The sequence below is a fragment of the Phascolarctos cinereus genome, unplaced genomic scaffold (genome assembly GCF_003287225.1).
Source record: "Phascolarctos cinereus isolate Bilbo 61053 unplaced genomic scaffold, phaCin_HiC Scaffold_5;HRSCAF=322, whole genome shotgun sequence".
NCBI classification, from domain to species: Eukaryota; Metazoa; Chordata; class Mammalia; order Diprotodontia; family Phascolarctidae; genus Phascolarctos; species Phascolarctos cinereus.
Window position 1 is genome coordinate 46315722 of NW_027555958.1, and position 22194 is coordinate 46337915.

The following is a 22194-nucleotide window of genomic DNA, read 5'->3' on the forward strand; positions in this document are numbered from 1 at the left end:
ATGGTGTAAGATATTGGTCTATACCTAGTTTCTGCCAGACTGCTTCCAGTTTACCCAACAAATGTTACCAAATAGTTAATTTTTGTCCCCCAAGCTTAAATCTTTACATTTATATGTTTCTTTTTATAATCAGAATCAGTCTTTCAAATCTAATTTGATCTGTGGTCATTTAAGTTTCATATTTTCCTAATTTCTCTTTCTGTTAGATTTATCTTGCTCTGTGAGACATATTAAAGTCTCCTACATTTGTTAGATTGCCCTTTTTGATCTGTTTTCTATCCTGTTCACCTTTATGAATTTAGATGCTATATACCATTTTGTGCAAATACACTTAATGGTGACAATTTCATCTGATGCTTAGCAAATTTTGTACTGGTCTCCCATTTTCATTCTATGTGTAGTGTTATTTTTTAGGTGTGTGATTTATATGCAACAAATTGCTGGGCCTTGTTTTCTTTTCCATTCTCCCATTCTCTTTCTTTTTATTGGATTTTAAAATCCAGATACCTTTATGGTTATAATTGTTGAATTTACATCTTCTATTTATTTCTTTTGTCTTGGTTTTTATATCCTTCTTTGAAGTTAATATTTTGTTCCTGAGATCAATTTTGCTTATAGTAATTTGATGCTTGTCTCTTTCCATAAGCTTTCCCTCTCAGTCCTGATTACAACCTCCTCAGAGTTCCTTGAATTAACTAAAATAGTTAATGTCTCTTTCTTTGCCTATACCTCCCCAGATCTTTGACCTTGACCTTTCTTCGACCAGATAAATGTGTCATTTGAAATCTTGCCTTCCCACTCTAGCACCACAGCCAACATTTTAGATTAAATAATATTCTTTTGTGGTGCTTTTTTCTAAGAAGTTTTCATTCTTTATGTCCTCAATATTCCTATCCTTTTCTGAATTGTATTATGTAATGTATGGGACAGATGTATACATATATAATATATATGTTTCATATATTATATATATAGATGTGGTTTACATAAATACAATGTGGGGAGGGGGGGAGAAAGAGAAAGAGAGAGAGAAAATACAAGGGCAAGACTTAAGTGAGATAAAGGATAAAGAATATTTTGTCAAACTTCAAGGGTACGTACATACATATAATGATATATACACACACACATACATATATATATATATATACACATACATGTATACACACTAATTATTATTGTCATTATTATTGTTATAAGCCTAGTTAACCAGGGCTAAATTTGGTGATGATTTAATTCCCATGCCTTCTATTGTACTTATCCTGAGCTCAAGCAATATTTAAAGGAATGTGCCAATAAATATTAACAACTGGCTTCTCCAGGGAAAAAAAATGTATTCATACACTTCAAAGTTCAATCTTACTTCTTTTAACTTTTGACAGAAATGGAAAAGTATAAAGCAGCTTAACATTACTTCTGATTCAAAATTTCACAAATAACTGCTGTTTTTCCTTGTAGTTTTATGTTGAATTTTTTGTTATTATTCAGTCTACTTTTCAGTTGTGACTGATTCTCCATGAGCTCATTTGGGGTTTTTTTTGGCAATGAAACTGGAGTGGTTTGCCATTTCCTCCTCTAGCTCACTTGACAGATGAGAAAACTGAGGCAAACAGGGTTCAGTGACTTGCCCAGGGTCACACAGCTAGTAAGTGACTGAGGCTGGATTTGAAATCAGGTGTTCCTGACTACATGCCCAGGACTCTATGCACTGGGACTTCTAGCTGCCCGTGAACTGATTAAGAAATATCAAGTCTCCAGCAAAAGCTAATTTTCAAAACCATTCAGTGTTTGATAATAGTGGTTGAGGATGGTTCTTCTCATTCAGAAAAATTTCATTCTTGGTCCTTATCTCAAAAATTGATAATAATATATTTTTTCTCTATATATATACATGATGGGTATATGCTAATCACCTAGCCATCCAACTATCTCCTCCTGGCCATCTTATCATTTGCCTACCATATGTATAAATATCCCTTTCCCATCCCAATCCCCTTCCACCCCTCTTTCCCTGGCTACCAGTTGCCTATAAATGTTGTCTTCCCTTGTAAGAATGTAAGCTCCTTGAGGGCAGGAACTGTGTGTCTTTTTATATTTGTCCCCAGGACTAAGCAAATGTGTGACATGTAGTAAGTCCTTGCTAACTGCTTTTTCCTTCCTTCCTTCCTTCTTTCCTTCTTCCTTTCCTTCCCTCCCTCTCACCTTTTCTACCGTAACTCAACTTACCCAGTCATGTTCACCTGAGTCCTGTTCCTAGCTTCTCCTGTTTTGACCTATTATCTTTTTCCTAGTCTTGAGCCATCATTGACATCATAAGATCATATCTGGGAGTTAGGGAGAAGGGAGGATTTAGAGGGAAAGCTGAGTTCAGTTTTGGACATGTTGAGTTTAAGGTGTCTATGAGACATCCCAACAGGTACTTGGAGATATGACATTGGAGGTCAGCAGAGAAATTTAGTGTGAGATAAAAGGATGTAAGCACCATCAGCAGAGAAATGCCAATTGAATCCATGGAAGCTGATGAAATCATCAAATGAAACAGAAAAGAGAGGAAAGGGAAGAGAGTCCAAGACAGAACTCTGTTGGGCACTCAAGGTTAGTGGGTGTGCCCTAAATAATGATCTAACAAAGGAGATGGAGAAGTGATCATTCCATCACTTAGGTAGGAGGAGTACTAGGAGAGTCTAGTGTAAGGAATACCTAGAAAGAAGAAAATATTAATGAGAAGAGGGTGATCAGTACTGGCAAAGGTTGCAGATGAGGAGTGAGAAAAGGCCATTAGATTCAGCAATTAGGGGATCATGGATAACTTTGGAGAAAGCAGTTTCAGTTGAATGATGAAGTCAGAAGGCAGATTTTAGAGAATTTAGAGAGTGAAGGGAAAGGAAATGGAGGCATTGATTTTATATGGCCTTCTCAAGCAGTTTAACCACAAAGTTGGAAAGATATGAGATGCAGCTATCGGATAATAGAGAGTTTTTTGCAGGTGAAGAGAAATGGAGCATGTTTGTTGGCAGTAAGGAAGCAACCAGTAGATAGGTAAAGACTGAAGATAAAAATGGAGAATGGAAAAGATAAAAAGAACTATATGATGGTGGAGAATAAAGTTGTTAAATGTGTAAAATACATAGGATTACAAAGGAAACTAACTATATTGAAAAGTTAATGAATATTTTCTTTTTTAAAACCAAGTTCATGGACTCCAGGTTAAGGACTGATTTGAATACTGGAATCACTGGATAAAATATACCCTTCACATAGTTTCCTCAAGGCAACTTTGACTTCCTTGTTTCTCAGGCTGTAGATGATAGGATTTAACATGGGGGTGACAATACAGAAGAGAACAGAGGCCAGGATGTCCACATCCACGGAGTAGCCTGAGCTGGGCTGATCATAGTTGAAGTTTATGGTTCCATAGTAGATGAGCACCACAGTGAGGTAAGAGGCACAGGTGGAGAAAGCTTTTTGTCGCCCTTGAGCAGACTGGATTTTCAAAATGGCAGAGATAATGAGCATATAGGACACGGCAGTAAAGAGGCAGGGGCTCAGACCAAAGGTAGCACTGGATATATAGAGTGCGACCTCATTGACTGAAGTGTCTGAGCAGGACAGCTTCAAGAGTAGGGGGATATCACAGAGAAAATGGCTGATCTGGTTAGAACCACACAAAGTGAGAGTTGCTGTGAGCCCTGTGTGTGTCAGAGAATTCACTAAATCCACACAGCCAGGACCCAGCTGCTAAGTAGGCACAGACCCTCTTGCTCATGAGAACTGGGTAGCGTAATGGATGGCAAATGGCTATAAATCTGTCATAAGCCATAGCAGCCAACAGGACACACTCAGAACCTGCAAAAGTAACAAGGAAGAAGAGCTGAGACATGCAACCTTCATAGGTAATGGTCTTCTTCTCTCGGAAGAAGTTCACCAGCATGATGGGGACAGTGGTGGAGATGTAGCAGATGTCCAGGAAGGACAAGTTGCTGAGGAAATAATACATAGGAGTATGAAGAACAGGGTTGATTCTGATGGCTGTTAATATGAGAAGGTTCCCCAGAAGAGTTACCAGGTATACAACCAAAAATATCAGGAAGAACAATCCCTGCAGTTCTGGGTGGTTGGAAAAGCCCAGGAAGAGGAATTCAGTGACAACTGTTTGGTTTCCCCTTTCTTTAATGTCCTTCATAGCTGGAATGAAAATAGAAGACATCATTGTTTGGGGGAGGAGAAAGTTAACCCCTTCCTCTATCTTACCCCCCTTTACTACACTATTGGCTACAGGAATCAATGGGAAGTACTTAACCCAGAACAGAGAGAGCACAGGAAGGACAAAGATGGAGAAGCACATACTCATATGAATACCAAAATACAGCCACCCAAGGGAGGAACCTTTTTCACTGGAATTCTCAACTCATGCTTTTGGAGTTCTCTCTCACTAGATTGATATGAACTGACCCCTCTGCACTGAGCTCAGTGATGGACTGACTGCTGTTTTATACAAAGGCTCTGCTGCAGGACATTCTTTCACATAGTTAATAAACACTTCTTAAGTGCCTGCTACGTGCCAGTCACTGTGCTAAGCACTGGGGACACAAGCACAAAAAAGAAAGACAGTACAATGACACTGCTTTCCTTCTTGACCCCTCTCTGAGCTAGTAAGTTTCTGAGGTCAAATTTGAGGTCAGATCTACCTGACTTTGGGTCAACACTATACTCACTATGCCACCTAGCTGCCTTAGGCCAGTCACAACCTCCCAGGGCCCCCTGAATGTATTCCCAAGGTGACATAAATACCTGGTTGGCATCATGGGGGCATGTGGAACAAAAGCCAACGGATACATTTCCCGTTACATTGTCATGTCCCCCCTAAATCTCTACTCAAGGCTAAAGAGCTCCATTCTCTTCAAAACTCATTTGCATAGGGGGAATTGTGGCAAACACTCTTGGGGATGGGTGCCTTGAAATGGCTCTGTCTACACGTATAAGGTCAAACTGCAATGAGGCTGTTTTTTAACAAGCACACCCGATGAAGTTCCTCCTTTCAAAGTAGTCACCTTGAGAATATTTAGGCTTATACTTTATATATTCTTTATATTTTGAGGCACCTAGTTGGTGCAATAGAGTGCTGGGCTTGGCATCAGGAAGACTTCAATTCAAATTGGGATTCAGAAACTTTCTAGCTATGTGACCCTGGACAAGTCACTTAATCTTTTTTTTTTAAAGGCAATTGGGGGTTAAGTGACTTGCCCGAGGTCACACAGCTAGTAAATGTCAAGTGTTTGGTCTGAGGCCAGATTTGAACTCAGGTCCTCCTGACTTCAGGGCCAGTGCTCTATCCACTGCTCCACCTAGCTGCCCCTACTTAACCTTTCTTTAACTCAGTTTGTTCAACTATGAAATGAAAAAAATGATAGCATTTACCTAGCAGGTTGCTGTAAGAATCCAGTGAGATAAAATTTGTGAAGTCCAGTGGCTGGCACAAAGCAGGCACTTAATAAAAATGTGTTTCTTTCCATATTCCAATGATGCTGCCATTATTCAAAACTTCTAGGGAACTCCTCTTTGGGAATTGCCTCCTGAGCCTCCAGGATTGCTTTGAAAACATCTTTGATGGTGACAAATCTTCATTCTTTGAGGGTGGATTTAGTTTGGGAGAGTGACCAAAGATCATTCATAACCTGTTGGTGATTAAGTTGGGTTATAAAAGAATGAGATTGATTTTCTTGTGTGGCTCATAAACTGACCCTGAAGGAAAATTATACCATGTATCCTTTAGAACCACAGGGCCAAGCATGCCTCAGAACTCCCTGACTGGGGATGCAGACACATAATCCTGTGTTCTTACACTGATCCAGGTGACTATCACGTCCTATGCTCATGATCTCCCTTCATTGGAGTGAATAATGGAATGTCATGAGTATTATACTAATGCTTCTTTAAAGGATGTAATTAGGTGATATCTTGTAGAATGGAAACTGTCTCTTGGCAAATGAAATGCAAATGCCAAGGTAATACAGCCCAGCTCACCGCATCATCTCATCCACATCATTTGAGATGAACCCAAACTTTAGACAGATCTGTGAGAATTATTAGAGAGGGCTGACCTTTGTCCATTGTCCAGGGATTATCCACTGCTGGAAACAAATTTGTTTTCATCCCACCTGGATCTGAAATGAGAGGCAAAAAGCAAGACAAGATGCTTGGGAGGGCAGGTTAGCTCATTGATGAGGCAGGACAAAAGCTGTGCTGTGATTATAAATGTGGTTCTCAAGCTGTTTAAGCTTGTGACCTGGTTGTACTTCAAGAGAGTATAAGAACATAGGAATGGCCACACTGGTTCCAACTAATGGTCCATCCAGCCCAAATCCTGTTGACAACAGATACCCTAAAGGGAAGTACCATGGGAAAGCATTTTATCCACTGATTTCAGCATAGGAGTTGGTAATGAGGTATAGGCCAGCTTCATCTAGTTCTCCTAGAAAGGAAGCAATAGTCCTGTTCTCATCACATATGGAGAACAGTTCAGGACCTTTCATTTTAGAAAATCTCCTAGAAGCCTACATTTAGAACTTGAAGAGAGCTGGAGATTTGCTAGTATTATTCCTTCATTTTATGGAGCAGGAAATTGGTACCCAGAGAGGTTAAGTAATTTTCCCAAGGTTACACAGCTAGCAAGCAGCAGATCTGAACCCACATCCTCCTACCCCAAGGTCAGTCCCTTTCCCATTACTCCATTATGCTTCTCCAAGCTATGGCTTCAGAGCTATCACATGCTCTTAGTTTTCCTCCCTTTCTAACTGCTCCTTCTGTATCCTTTACAGATCTCTGAGAGAAGGTATTCCTCAAAAGTCTGGCTTTGGCCCACTTCTCTCTCTGCTCTCCTTCAAAAATAGCATTCAATCTTATGGGTTCAACTATGTATGTGCAAGTGACTGTGAAACCTTTATGTGCAGCCCTGACCTCCCATCTAAGCTCTGGACATAATTCTAAAAAAGGCTTCCTTTGATGATTCTAGCCCGTCTGACTACCGTCTCACTTTTCTTCCCTCCTTCACTGCTACATTTCTTGGAAAAGTTGCTTATGCCCATGCCTCCACTTCTAGATTTTTCCAAGACTCCCCTACCTGGATGTCATAGCCACACTTCAAATACAACACCTTCCCAACTAAGCTTTCTCTGTCTTTGTCTCCCCATTTATATTTACATTTCTGTTTGGGAACCACTATTCACTTGTTAATAATAATAGCTACCATTTACAGAGCATTTATTATCTGCCAGCCAGTGGACTAAGTATTTTAAATTATTATTTCATTTGATCCTCCCTAAAACCTTGAGAAGTAAGGGCCATAAAGCTAGTAAATATCTGAGGCCAAATTAGAACTCAGGTCTTCCTGACTCAGGCCAGGTACTCTATCCATTATACCACCTGCCTTTTTGTATTAAGCACCTTCTAAACACTTGAGAAGGAGGTGATAGTTTTCAGCTCTCTATATCTACTGATTATCCCTCTACTCACAAAGGAATGGTCAGTTTCATCCCAAATTATAGGATATGATTTAGGATCGGAAGGGACCCTGGAAGTCATCTCACTCAACACCCTCCTTTTCCAAATGAGGAAACTGAGGCTGAGATCGAGTGCTTTACCCAAGATCACACAGGTAGGAATTGGCCAGGCTCAGACTCAAACTCAGGTCATTTGATTCCCAGTCAGAAGAACATGTTGTAGACGAGATGTTTTAGGGTGAATTCAGGCAGAAGGCAGAGTGGGAGGAGCACTTGAACTTGAGACAGAAGACTTGGATTCTAGTCTTCTACTTAAGGATCAGGTGGCCTGGCACAAATCATCTTTAACCTTTGGGTCTGAGTTTCTTCATATGTAAAATAAAGTGTATTTGGACTAGAAGATATCTAAGGTTCTTTCCAATTCAAATATTTCTTTGATTCTTTAGGGTGCCCTTGTTAAGGAGTGTGTTCTCTTTTTAAAAATATTCCTGTACCTCTAATTGTCATCTAGAGACAGTAAATAGCCTTCAGGCTCCTGCTGATGTGTGGGCAGTTGGGGCTGGTTTGCAGGCTCGGGGAGAGAAGTAGACCAGAGTAGGCCTACACACAAAGAGCATGTTCACCAACAAACATGGGGCTGGAGCTTATGGTTTAATGGAATTATTGGCTGAAGGGGTAGATCAATGGCAACAGAAGCCAGTAGCTTTATTTGTGTAATCTGGTATTCTCTCCCAGCTTTGTTGGGAAACAAATCCTGTCCATTGCCCTCTGAAACATCTCCCCAAACTATCCTTTCCATTCTCTTTGCTGTTTTCATGGCTCCCATGGGCCCTCATCTCCAAGTGCCTGCCTGCACTACTGTAGCAGTCCCAAAGCAGGTCTTCTTCCTTCTGTTCTCTCCTCCCTCCAAAACAGCCTTCATGCTGGGCAACCTCACCTTTCTAATGCATTGATCATTCTATTCTACCATTCACAATGGCAATAGGATGGTATTTTGCAGAGTTGACTTTTTTTTTTCAATTAAATTAACCGGATTTTTCTACTTTACATAAGCTCTGCTTAAAATAAATTTGATGGCCATCATTTCTCCTGGGTCTCACCTATGGTAAGAGCATTCTTTTGCCCATGGATTCCCTAGGATAGAGAATTAATTTAAGAAAGTTAGAAAAAAATTGGGATGTTTTATATCAACTAAATCCCTTATGACTTACCTCTTGCTTTGGAATTTTCTTCTTTAAAAAATTGGTGAAAGAAGTGAGGTATAAAACACAAAGGAGAGGCTGTGGTTTCTTGAATGGGAAGAAAATGAATTTCATGAGCATAACACTGAAAAGCTTCTGCTTCAGCCTTGAGATCTGAGGTGGCATCACCTCTGGCAGTGAGCTGCTGCCCAGGTGCCTGCAGTGAGAAGACTTGGGCTTTTCAGGTCCTCCTGTGCTGGCTGCTCTACCTTCTTGCCTAGCCTCAGGGGTTACTCCTGTGCAAGATCAGGGACATCAGCTTGAAGACTTCAAGTTATAAACCAGGTTATTTCCTCTTAACCTGGTCAATCCCTAGAGGCCAGAGCAGGCTTTAGTCCCTGAGGTTATTTTCTTGAGTCTCTGGACTAGCTCCTCTTCAGTGCCTCAAGCAATGAGGCTTTCCTTTTCCCCAGGGTCAGAGGCTCAGGGAATGTTTGAGCTCTAAGGGAACCCTGAAAATCACCTCTTTGAGGCCTGTAGACACTTACTTTCTTGTCAGCATTTCTGCTCTTCCCTTACTGGATAATTCTCGCATGTTGAACTTCAGTTCACTAAAGATTTATTAAATTTCTACTGTCTACTATGTTGAAGGACCATAGGCCTTGGAATACTACATTCCTTAGAGCAAAAAAGCTGGGGTTAAGACCAAGAGTAACTTACCCAGCAACGTTAAGTATAATCCTGAATGAAAAAAAAATGGACATTTAAAGAACAGAAACACTTTCAAGTTTTAGTGACAGAAACCCCAGAACTTAAGGAAAAATTTGACCCGTACCCTCCAGCAGAAATACAAAGTAAACATTAAAGACCTATTATAATGGACTCAATAAGGTCAAATTGTTTACTTCTCATATATGAAAATATTTGCAGCCCTCTTATGATAGTTGTCACTATTTGAGTAGTTGGAAAGAAAAGATTGGGCTTGGCTGAGTGTGATGGAGCGATTCTAAAATAAAACTGTAGGGAGAGAGAAAAAGGAGTAATTATCTCATACAAATGAGGCATAAAAGGAAAAATTGATCCAGAAGAAACTAGTGTGGGGAGGGCTAGTAATGCTGGAACCTTACTCTCATCAGGAATGGGTTAAAGAGGAAACAACATATACATCTAAAAGGGTATAAAAGTCTTCTAAATTCAAGGAAACAAGAAGGCAAAGGGATAGGGTAGAGCAGAGGATAAGAGAGGGACTCTTAGAGGGGTGAGTAGTTTGAGGAATAGGAGGGCAAGTAAGTTGGTAGAAGTAAAGCAGAGGAGTGAGGAGGGATATGATAAATAGGGTGAGGAAAAATAGGAAGGAGGAAAATACCCAACAAGTAATTTTAGCTTAGAATGTGAATGGGATGAATTAACCACTGAAATGGAAATGGATAGCAGATTAAAAATTTGGATTCAACAATATATTGCTTTCAGGAAACATTCTAAAAATGAGAGGTACACACAAAGATAAAATAAAGGGCAAGAGTAGAATTTAGTATGTGAAAAAAGCAAGGATAGTAATCATGATTATAGACAAAGTCAAAGTTAAAATAGATTTAATCAAAAGTGAGAAATAGAGAAACTACATTATGTATCAGCAATATTATTTAATACTGTTATTGACCATTTAAAATACCTAGACAGTATAAAATACCTGAGTGTATACCTGCCGAAACAGACACAGAAACTATATGAATAAAATATAAAATACTTTTTATGCAAATAAACTCAGATCTAAATAATTGAAGCAATATTTATTGTTCCTGGGTTGGTAAAACAATATAATTTTTAAAATGTACTTTTATGTAGCTAATCTGTTTATTCAATGCAATCTCAAGTAAATCACTAAATAATTATTTTGCTGAGTTAGAAAAAATAATCGCAAAGTTCATTTTGAAGAACAAAAATCAGGAACTTCAAAGAAAGCAGGGGGGAAAAAAAGATGTAAAGGAAGTAGATTCAGCAGTATCAGACCTTAAAGTATATTATAAGGTAAGAGCATTGTTGAAGTATAAAATGAATAATTTTGATTATTTTAAATTAAAATTTTCTTGTACAAATAAAACTCATGTAGCCAAGAATAGAAGGAATGCAAAAAATTCGGGGAAACTTTCATAGACAGTCTCTAATTAGATATGATTGACTTGGAATATGTCTATGGCATAGGAAATGATGAGCTGGTTGCTTTAGAAAAACATGGAAAAACTTGGACTTACGAAGAAAGTCCATGCTATCCACTTTCAGAGGAACAGATGATGGCAGGAAATAAGCATAGTATGGTCTTACATATATGTGTATGTCTATAGATATCTATGTATATGTGTGTATGTGTATATATGCATACATGTGTATATGTACACACACATATACATATGCATGTATATGTGTGTGTGTATATATACACATACATATATACATATGCATATATATGTATATGTGTATGTATGTGTGTGAATATATATATATATATATATATATATATATATATATATATATATATATATATATTTATATTTATCCATGCTTAATTGTAGCGTTCTTTAGGTTGGGGTGAGAGGGAGGGGAAAAAATTAAGTAAAAAGTGCACAGCAGAGGACAAAAAAAAAACTAACAAAGAAGCAAAGAAAAGGTGGGTAGCTTTGAAAACAATGTGTAGTATTTATTATGTAGATTTTCTTGAAATAGAAATTTGTTTTATATTTAATCCTCTCTTGTGTTCTGCTGTGTATGTGATTTTTTTTCCTTTTCTGAGTTTGTATTTAAATTTAAATTTAAAAAAAATTTTACAAAAAAATTTTTAAAAAGCTATGATAACCCTTCAGGTGAGGAGACATTCCATTGGTTGTGGATGTGTAACCTTGTTTTTCTTTCTGCACAAAGACTCTGTGAGCTACAACACCGTTATAATGGATGCTGCTCTATTTTTGGGTATTTCCCTCACATATTAAAATCCTGTTTCCTTTTAAAGTCCTTTAGAACCTATTCTCCTCCTGTCTTTCCAATCTTGTTACACTTTAATCCTCTCTACATACTCTAGGATCCAGTCCTACTGGCCTCCATGCTGTTTTTCTCATAGGATACTCCATCCTCTGTCTCCATGCCTTTTCTTATTTTTTTCCACCTTATATTTTTAAATTTTCTTCCAATTACACATAGAGATAGTTTTTAACATTCAGTTTCATAAGATTTTGAGTTCCAAATTTTTTTCTCCCTCCCCTCGCTTCTCCCCAAGACAGCAAGTAATTTGATACAGGCTATATGTGTACAATGATATTTTCATGTTGTGAAAGAATCAGAACAAAAGGGAAAAGCCACAAGAAAGAAAAAAAAAGAAAGAAGAGTATGCTTGATCTGCATTCAGTATCCACAGTTCTTTTTCTGGATATGGTTAGCATTTTCCATGAAGAGTCTTTTGGAATTGGCTAGCCCTATATTGCTGAGAAGAGCTAAGTGTATCAAAGTCGATCATCACACAACGTGGCTGTTACTGTGTACAGTGTTCTCCTGGTACTGCTCATTTCACTCAGCATCACTCCATATAAGTCTTTCCAGGTTTTTCTGAAATCTTCCTGCTCATCATTTCTTATAGCACAATAGTATTCCATTAAATTCATATACCACAACTTGTTCAGCCATTCCCCAGTTGATGGGCATCCCCTCAATTTCCAATTTTTTGCCACCACAAAAAGAACTGCTGTAAATATTTTTGTACATATAGGTCCTTTCCCCTTTTTATGATTTTTCTGTTATAGACCTAGTAGTGGTATTGCTGGATCAAAGGGTATACATAATTTTATAGCCCTTTGGTCATAATTCCAAATTACTCTCCAGAATGGTTGAATCAGTTTACCACTCTACCAACAATGCATTAGTGTTCCAATTTTCCCACATCTTCTCCAACACATATCATTTTCCTTTTTTGTCACACTAGCCAATTGGATAGGTGTGAGGTGGTACCTCAGAGTTGTTTTAATTTGCATTTCTCTAATCAATAGTGATGTAGAGCATTTTTTCATATGACTATAGATAGCTTTAATTTCTTCTTCTGAAAACTGCCTGTTCTTATCCTTTGACCATTTATCAATTGGGGAATGACTTGTATTCTTATAAATTTGACTCAGTTCTCTATATGTTTTAGAAATGAGTCCTTTATCAGAGACACTGGCTATAAAAATTGTTTCCCAGCTTTCTTCTGGGAAATTTTCTTATAATCTTGGTGGCACTGGTTTTGTTTGTGCAAAGCGATTTTAATATAATGTAATCAACATCCATTTTGCATTTCATAATGTTCTCTATCTCTTGTTTGTTCATAAATTCTTCCTTTTTCCATAGATCTGATAGGTAAATTGTTCTTTGCTCTCTTAATTTGCTTGTGGTATCACCCTTTACGTCTAAATCATGTACCTATTTTTACCTTATCTTGGTATACCATGTAAGATGTTGTGTCTTTGCCTAGTTTCTGCCATACTGTTTTTTTTTTTGGCAAGGAGGGGTTCGGCGGTGGGGTTAAGTGACTTGCCCAGGGTCACACAGCTAGTAAGTGTTATGTGTCTGAGGCCAGCTTTGAACTCAGGTCCTCCTGACTCCAAGGCCAGAGCTCTATCCATTGTGCCACCTAGCTGCCCCTTTTGCCATACTGTTTTCCAGTTTTCCTAGCAGTTTTTGTCAAATAGTGAATTCTTATCCCACAAGCTGGAGTCTTTGGGTTTATCAAACAGTAGATTACTATAGCCTTTGATTACTGTGTCTTGTGTACCTAATCTATTCCTCTGATCCACCACTCTATATCTTAGCTAGTAATAAATGGTTTTGATGATTGCTGCTTTATAATACAGTTCTAAATCTGGTAAGGCTAGGCCACCTTCCCTGCATTTCTTTTCATTAATTCCCTTGATATTCTTGACCTTTTGTTCTTCCGGATGAATTTTGTTATTATTTTTTCTAGCACTATAAAATAATATTTTGGTAGCACTGAATAAGTAAATTGATTTAGGTAGAATGGTTATTTTTATTATATTAGCTTGGCCTATCCATAAATAACTGTTATTTTCCCAATTATTTAGATCCAACTTTATTTGGGTGACAAGTGTTTTGTAATTATGTTCATATAGTTCATGAGTTTGTCTTGGCAGGTAGACTCCCAAATATTTTATATTGTCTACAAGCATTTTATTGTTTTTATTTTATTTTTTTCATTTTTGGTGAGGCAATCAGGGTTAAGTGACTTGCCCAGGGTCACACAGCTAGTAAGTATCAAGTGTCTGTGGCTGAATTTGAACTCAGGTCCTCCTGGCTCCAAGGCCAGAACTCTATCCACTGTGCCATCTAGCTGCCCCTACAGTCATTTTAAATGGAATTTCTCTATCATTTGCTGCTGGGCTTTGTTAGTAATATATAGAAATGCTGATGATTTATGTGGTTTTATTTTTTATCCTGCAAGCTTGCTAAAGTTGTTCATTATTTCCAGTAGGCTTTTAGTTGATTCTCTGGGATTCTCTAAGTATACCATCATAGCATCTGCAAAGAGTGGTAGCTTTATTTCCTCGTTGCCTTTCTAATGTCTTCATTTTCTTTTTCTTCTTTTATTGCTAAAGCTAACATTTCTAGTACAATATTGAATAACAGTGGGGATAAGAGACATCCTTGTTTTACCCCTGATCTTATTGGGAAAGCTTCCAGCTTATCTCTCTTACATATAATGTTTGCTGATGGTTTTAGATAGATGCTACTTATCATTTTAAGGAAGACTCCATTTATTCCTTTGCCCTCTAGTGTTTTTAATAGAAATGGGTTCTGTATTTTGTCAAAAGCTTTTTATGCATCTATTGAGATAATCATATGATTTCTATTAGTTTTATTATTGACATGGTCTATTATGCTAATAGTTTTTCTAATATTGAACCAGCCCCTGCATTTCTGGTATAAATCCCTCGTGGTTATAGTGTATTATCTTTATGATAAATTGCTGTAATCTCTTTGCTAATATTTTATTTAAAATTCTTGCATCAACATTCATTAGTGAAATTGGTCTGTAATTTTCTTTCTCTATTTTGGTTCTTCCTGGTTTAGGTGTCAGCACCATATTTATATCATAAAAAGAATTTGGGAGGATTCCTTCTACACCTGTTTTTCCAAATAGCTTATGTAGTATTGAGATTAATTGTTCTTGAAATGTTTAGTAGAAGTCACTTGTAAATTCATCGGCCCTGAAGATTTTTTTCTTAGGGAGTTCATTGATGGCTTGTTCAATTTCTTTTTCCGAAATGGGGTTATTTAAGTATTTTATTTCCTCTCCTGTTAATCTGGGCAATTTACATTTTTGTAAATATTCATCCATTTCACTTAGATTGTCAGATTTATTTGTATACAGTTGGGCAAAATAGCTCCTAATTATTGTTTTAATTTACTCTTCATTGGTGGTGAATTCACCTTTTTCATTTTTGATACTGGTAATTTGGTTTTTTTTTAATCAAATTAACCAAAGATTTATCTATTTTATTGGTTTTTTCATAAAACCAGCTCTTAGTTTCATTTGTTAATCCAACAGTTTTCTTACTTTCAGTTTTATTAATCTCTCCTTTGATTTTCAGAATTTCTAATTTAGTATTTAATTGGGGATTTTTAATTTTTTCTTTTTGTAATTTTTTAGCTGCATGCCCAATTCATTGATCTCCTTATTCTCTAGTTTATTCATATTAGCATTTAGAGATGTAAAATTTCCCCTGAGAATTGCTTTGGCTGCATCCCATAAGTTTTGGTATGTTGTCTCACTATTGTCATTCTCCTTGTTGAAATTATTGATTATTTCTATGATTTGTTGTTTGACCCACTCATTTGTTAGGATTAGACTATTTACTTTCCAATTAATTTTAGTCTATCTTTCCATGGCCCTTTATTACACATAATTTTTATTGTATCATGATCTGGAAAGGCTGCATTTAATATTTCTGCCTTTCTGCATTGGATTGTGAGATTTTTATGATCTAATACATGGTCAGGTTTTTTAAAACATGGTCAGTTTTTATGTAGGTGCCATATACCACTGAGAAAAAGGTATATTCCTTTCTATCCCCATTCAGTGTTTTCCAAAGGTCTATCATATCTAACTTTTCTAAAATTCTATTCACCTCCTTAACTTTTTTCTTGTTTATCTTATTTATTTTATTTTTTAAATATAAATTTGTTTATTTTTAGTTTTTAACATTCACTTCCACAAGTTTTTCAGTTCCAAATTTTCACCCCATCTCCCCCTTCCCCCCACCCCAGATGCATGCATTCTGAATATCCCTTCCCCTAGTCTGTCCTCTCTTCTATCTCTCTCCCCTTCTCTTATCCCCTTCCCCTTCTATTTTCCTGTAGGGCAGGACAGACTTCTGTACCCCATTTCCTATATTTCTTATTTCCCAGTAGCATGTGAAAATGTTTTTTTTAAACATATGTTTTTAAAACTTTAGGTTTCAAATTTTCTGTCTTCCTCCCTCCCCACCCACCCTCATTGAAAAGGCAAGCAACTCAATATAGGTTGTACATGTGCAGTTATGCAAAACACATCCATAGTAGACATGTTGTGAAAAACTAACTCTATTTCCCTTAATCCTATCCTGCCCTCCCATTTATTCTATTCTTTCTTTTTACCCTGTCCCTCCTCAGAAGTATTTACTTCTGATTACCCCCTTTCCCAATCTGTCCTCCTCTCTGTCATCCCCCTGTTCTCTTGTCCCCTTCTTCCCCTCTTTTCCTGTAGGGTAAGACAGATTTCCATACCCAATTGAATGTGTTTGTTATTCCCTCCTTAAGCCAAATCCTATGAGAATAAGATTCCCTCATTCCCTCTCACCTTCCCCCATTTCCCCTTCCACTGTAAGAGACTTTTGGGGTTTTTTTGTGAGATAATTTACCCCATTCTACCTCTCCCTTTCTTTTTCTCTGAGTGTAATCCTCTCTCATCCCTTAATTTTATTCTCCAGATATGACCCCTTAATCTTTAGCTCACCCTGTGCCTTCTATCTATCTATCTACATATACATACATATAATTTTTTTTCCTCCAACTACCCTGATACTGACAAAGGTCTCATGAGTTATAAATATCTTTCCATGCAGGAATGTAAACAGTTCAATCTTAAAAAGTCTCTTATGATTTCCCTTTCCTGTTTACCTCTTCATGTTCCCCTTGAGTCCTGTATTTGAAAGTCAAATTTTCTATTCAGCTCTGGTCTTTTCATCAAGAATGCTTGAAAGTCCTCTATTTCACTGAATGACAATTTTTTCCCCTGAAGGATTATATTCAGTTTTGCTGGGTATCTTGTTTATTTTATGGTTAGATTTATCTAGTTCTTCGAGGGAGAAGTTGAGGTCCCCCCCCCACTAGTGTAGTTTTGTTGTCTATTTCTTCCTGTAACTCAATTAACTTCTCCTCTGAGAATCTGGATACTATACCACTTGGTGCATATATGTTTAGTTTTTGTATTATTTCATTATCTGTGGTACATTTTAGCAAGATGTAGTTTTCTTCCTTATCTCTTATAATTAGATCTAGTTTTGCTTTTATGTTGTCTGAGATCAGGATTGCTACCCCTACTATTTTTACTTCAACTGAAGCATAATATATTCTGATCCAGTCTTTTACCTTTACCCAGTCCTTGCTCTCAAGAGGCTTCTGATTGAATCTCACAGTCATGTACTATTGAGTTACCCTCTAGGTGTATACCCCATCAAATCTTCTCTGTTATTCTCACCATAGGAATCATTTATATAGGAAGAGTTATATTGATCTAACCTAGGTGTTCTTAATCTTTTTATGTTGCATGGACCCCTCTGGCAGTCTGATGAAGCCTATGGACCCCCTTCTTAGTCAGTCAATAAACATTTTGTTAAGCACTTAGAATGTGTCTTCTGCTAGGTTATAAGAATATAAAGAAAGTTTTACAAAAGCTACAAAGAAAGACAGTGCCTGCTCTCAAGGACCTTATGGTCTAATGAGGGACACAATGTGAAAATAACTATGCACAAACTATAAACAAGGTAAATTGGGGGGAAAAAATAAAGGGAAGGCAGTAAAAAGGAGTAAGATTGGGAAAGTGCGGGCAGCTAGGTGGTGCACTAGATCAGTGCACTAGATAGAGCACTAGCCTTGGAGTCAGGAGGACCTGAGTTCAAATTTGGCCTCAGACACTTGACATTTACTAGCTGTGTGACCCAGGGCAAGACACTTAACCCTGATTGCCTAAAAAAAGCAGCTGTTTTTTTGGGGGCAGCTAGATGGCACAGTGGATAAAGCATCAGCCCTGGAGTCAGGAGGACCTGAGTTCAAATCCACCCTCACTAGCTGTATGACTCAGGGCAAGTCACTTAACCCCAATTGCCTCATCCCCCCAAAAAAAGATTGAGAAAGAGTGCTTGCAAAAGGTTGGATTTCAGATAGCTCATGAAAGGATCCCAGGAAGCCAGGAGGTGGAAGCAAGGTGGGAAAGTATCCCAGGCATGGAGGAATCTATGGCCAGTGAAAATGCCAGGAGTTGGGAGATAGAGTGTCTTTCTCAAGGAACACTAAGAAAACCAGTATCACAAGGTCACAGAGTAAATGATGGAATATAAGATGTAAGAAGACTAAAAGTGAGGAGGAGCAGGTTGTGAAGGACTGTGAATAAAGGACCACTTTATATGTGATCCTCGACATGGTACGGAGCCACTGAAGTATACTGAGTCGGGGTGAGATGGTCAGACCTGTACTTTAGGAAGATCAATTTGACATCTGAGTGAAGGATGGCTTTGAGTAGAGAGGGACCAATCAGCAGACTATGTAGTGGTCCAGACATAAGATGGTAAGGGTCTGGAACCAGTATAGTGGTAGTGTCAGAAAAGAGAAAGAACGTATGCAAAAGATGTTATGATGAGAACATCTCCACATTTGGCAACAGATTAGATATAGGGAGCAAGAGTGAGGAGTCATAGTTAACACCAAGATTGGGTTCATGGGTGACTAGGATGAGAGGTGTAAAAGAGAAGGAAGGGAGAAGGGAGGATTTAGGGGGGAAACTGAGTTCAGTTTTGGACATGTTGAGTTTAAGATGCCTATGAGACATCCAGTTCAAGATGTCTGAAAGGGAGTTGGAGATATGAGAGTGGAGGTTGGCAGAGAGGTTTAGTGCCAGATAAAGAGATTTGAGCATCATCGGCAGAGAGATGATCATTGGATCCATGGAAGCTGATGAAATCACCAAGTGAAATAGTATAGAGAAGAGAATAGTATAGAAAAGGGAAGAGAGTCCAGGACAGAACCCTGTGGGGGCATGCCCTAAATAATGATCTAGCAAAGGAGACTGAGAAGGAACGATCCCCTAGGTAGGAGGAGTACTAGGAGAGGATGGTGTCAGGAAAACCTAGAAAGAAGAAAGTATTGAGGAGAAGAGGGTGATCAACAGTGGCAAAGGCTGCAGACAAGGACTGAGAAAAGGCCATTAGATTCAGCAATTAGGGATCATGGATAACTTTGGAGAAAGCAGTTTCAGTTGAATGATGAGGTCAGAAGGCAGATTCTAGAGAATTTAGAGAGAATGAAAGGAAAGGAAATGGAGGCATTGATGTTAGATGGCCTTCTCAAATAGTTTAGCCACAAAGGTGAAGAGATATGAGCTGATAGCCATGGGGTTATAGAGGGATTTTTGCAGGTCATGTTCATACTCAGTAAGGAAGCAACAAATAGATAGGTAAAGATTAAAAATGAAAATAGAGAATGGAGAGAATAAAAAGGAAAGTGTGATGGTGGAGGATAGAATTTTTAAGTGCACAAAATATACAGGATTAAAAAGGAAACCAATTATATTGAAAATAGTTAATAAATATTTTTTTAAACCAAGCTCATGGACCCCAGGTTAAAAACTGATTTGAACACTTGAATCACTGGGATAAAATATACCTTTCACATAGTTTCCTTAAGGCAACTTTGACTTCCTTGTTTCTCAGGCTGTAGATGATGGGATTTAACATGGGGGTGACAATACAGAAGAGGACAGAGACCAAGACGTCCACATCTAGAGAGTAGCCTGAGCTGGGCTGATCATAGTTGATGTTGGAAGTTCCGTAGTAGATGACCACCACAGTGAGGTGAGAGGCACAGGTGGAGAAGGCTTTTTGTCGCCCTTGAGCAGACTGGATTTTCAAGATGGCAGAGATAATGAGAATATAGGACACGGCAGTGAAGAGGCAGGGGCTCAGACCAATGGTGGCACTGGATACATAGAGTGCGACCTCATTGGCTGAAGTATCTGAGCAGGAGAGCTTCAGGAGTAGTGGGATATCACAGAGAAAATGGCTGATCTGGTTAGGACCACACAAAGTGAGAGTTGCTGTGAGCCCTGTGTGTGTCAGAGAATTCACTACCCCACACAACCAGGACCCAGCTGCTAAGTAGGCACAGACCCTCTTGCTCATGAGAACTGGGTAGCGTAATGGATGGCAAATGGCTATAAATCTGTCATAAGCCATAGCAGCCAACAGGACACACTCAGAACCTGCAAAAGTAACAAGGAAGAAGATTTGGGACAGGCAACCTTCATAGGTAATGGTCTTCTTCTCCTGGAAGAAATTGACCAGCATGATGGGGACAGTGGTAGATGTGTAGCAGATGTCCAGGAAGGACAAGTTGGTGAGGAAATAATACATAGGAGTATGAAGAACAGGGTTGATTCTGATGGCTGTTAATATGAGAAGGTTCCCCAGAAGAGTTACCAGATATACAACCAAAAACATCAGGAAGAACAATCCCTGCAGTTCTGGGTGGTTGGAAAACCCCAGGAAGAGGAATTCAGTGACAACTGTTTGGTTTTCCCTTTCTTTAATGTCCTTCATAGCTGGAATGAAAATAGAAGACATCATTGTTTGGGGGAGGAGAGAGTTAACCACTTCCTCTATCTCACCCCCCTTCCCTACACTATTGGCTACAGGAATCAATGGGAAGTACTTAACCCAGAACAGAGAGAGCACAGGAAGGACAAGATGGACAAACACATACTCATAGAAATGGTTGTTGTCCTTAGGAACAAAATGACATCACCACGTTAGAGTCAAGTTATAGTGCGTTTGACTACTGTTGATCAGGCCAAAATGAACTTGCAGTGCTCTCCCACAGACTGTGTGCACATAGTCCAGGTGAACATTTGGGTTGGATTCTCTAAATCTGTGCATCTCACATTTCTTTTGAGATGCCTCAGTTCTGCTTTACTTAAACAGCACAGCACCTTCTTTGATGTGGGCATGCCATGGGCAGTCCTTTGCTAGTGTTTTCCGTGTTACACAATGAATTCCAAAGTTCTTCAGAGAGACCTTGATAGTGGGAGACTCATATAAATACCAAAGGACAGCCACCCAAGGGAGAAACCTTGGCTTGAACTGGAATCTTCAACTCATGGATTTGGAGTTTTCTCTTTCTCTTCAACTGCTTCACCAATATTCAATGACCCTTCTGCATTGAGCTCAGTGATGGACTGACTTATTTTATACAAAGACTCTGTAGGTTTGACATTCAATGATTCAGTCAATAAACATTTATTTAAAGACTGTCCAATCATCCTGCTTTCTTTCATTCATTTCATTTGCTTTCATTCCCTTCTCTGACCCTAAGGTCACACAACTAGTAAATATCTATGGTCCAATTTGATGTAGACTCAGTCTACATGACTCCTGGACAACACTGGGCCTGTACACACATTGGGCCACATTCGGTCACAACTTCCTAGGCTTCACTGGATAGGACTTCAATATGACATACACATCTAATGATACATTATGACACCACGTGGAATAAGAGCCAACATACACATTTGCCATTACGTTATCATGTCCTCCACAAATCTCTTCTCAAGGTTAAAGATCTTTAATCTCTTCAAAACTCATTTTCATAGGGGGAACTGTGGCAAACCCTCCAGGGGATGGAGGAAGGGAGCCACAAGACTGAGGAAAGGTGATCTAGGGTGGAAGAGTCACCAGAGTAGAAAGTAGAGGGAAGCAAAGAGAAAAATCAAGGAAGTGAATTACAAACTTTGCATCCTTGGCAACTTTTACCTAGAAGTGGCTTTGTCTACATGTATAAGGTCAAACTGCAGTGGGGCTGGTTTTTTAAAAAAAGCTTACCAGATGAAGTTCATCCTTCCAAAGTAGTCACCTTGAGAATCTTTAGGCTTATACTTTATATATTCTTTATATTTTGAGGCACCTAGGTGGTGCAATGGATACAGTGCTGGACCTGACATTAGGAAGACCTGAATTCAAATTCTGATTAAGAAACTTTCTAGCTATGTGACCCTGGGCAAGTCATTTAACCTCTAACTCAGTTTGTTCAGCTGTAAAATGAGAATAATAATAGCATTTACCTGGCAGGGTTGTTGTGAGAATCCAATGAGATAAAAAAAAAAAAGCCCTTAGCCCAATGGCTGGCACAGAGTAGGTAGGCACTTAATAAAAACTTGTTTCCTTACTTGT

The 22194-nt window shown here is 38.4% G+C and overlaps 1 protein-coding gene and 1 pseudogene across 1 annotated transcript; both read right to left on the minus strand.

The window, feature by feature from the left end:
- Window positions 1–3207: 3207 nt before the first annotated feature.
- LOC110216611 (olfactory receptor 5V1-like) lies at window positions 3208–4183 on the minus strand (annotated as a pseudogene).
- A 15431-nt stretch (window positions 4184–19614) lies between these two features.
- Window positions 19615–20565, minus strand: LOC110216600 (olfactory receptor 5V1-like). Its single transcript, XM_020998459.1, has one exon. It carries the CDS (start codon window positions 20563–20565, stop codon window positions 19615–19617), a length of 951 nt encoding a protein of 316 aa, XP_020854118.1.
- Between the last annotated feature and the right edge of the window lie 1629 nt (window positions 20566–22194).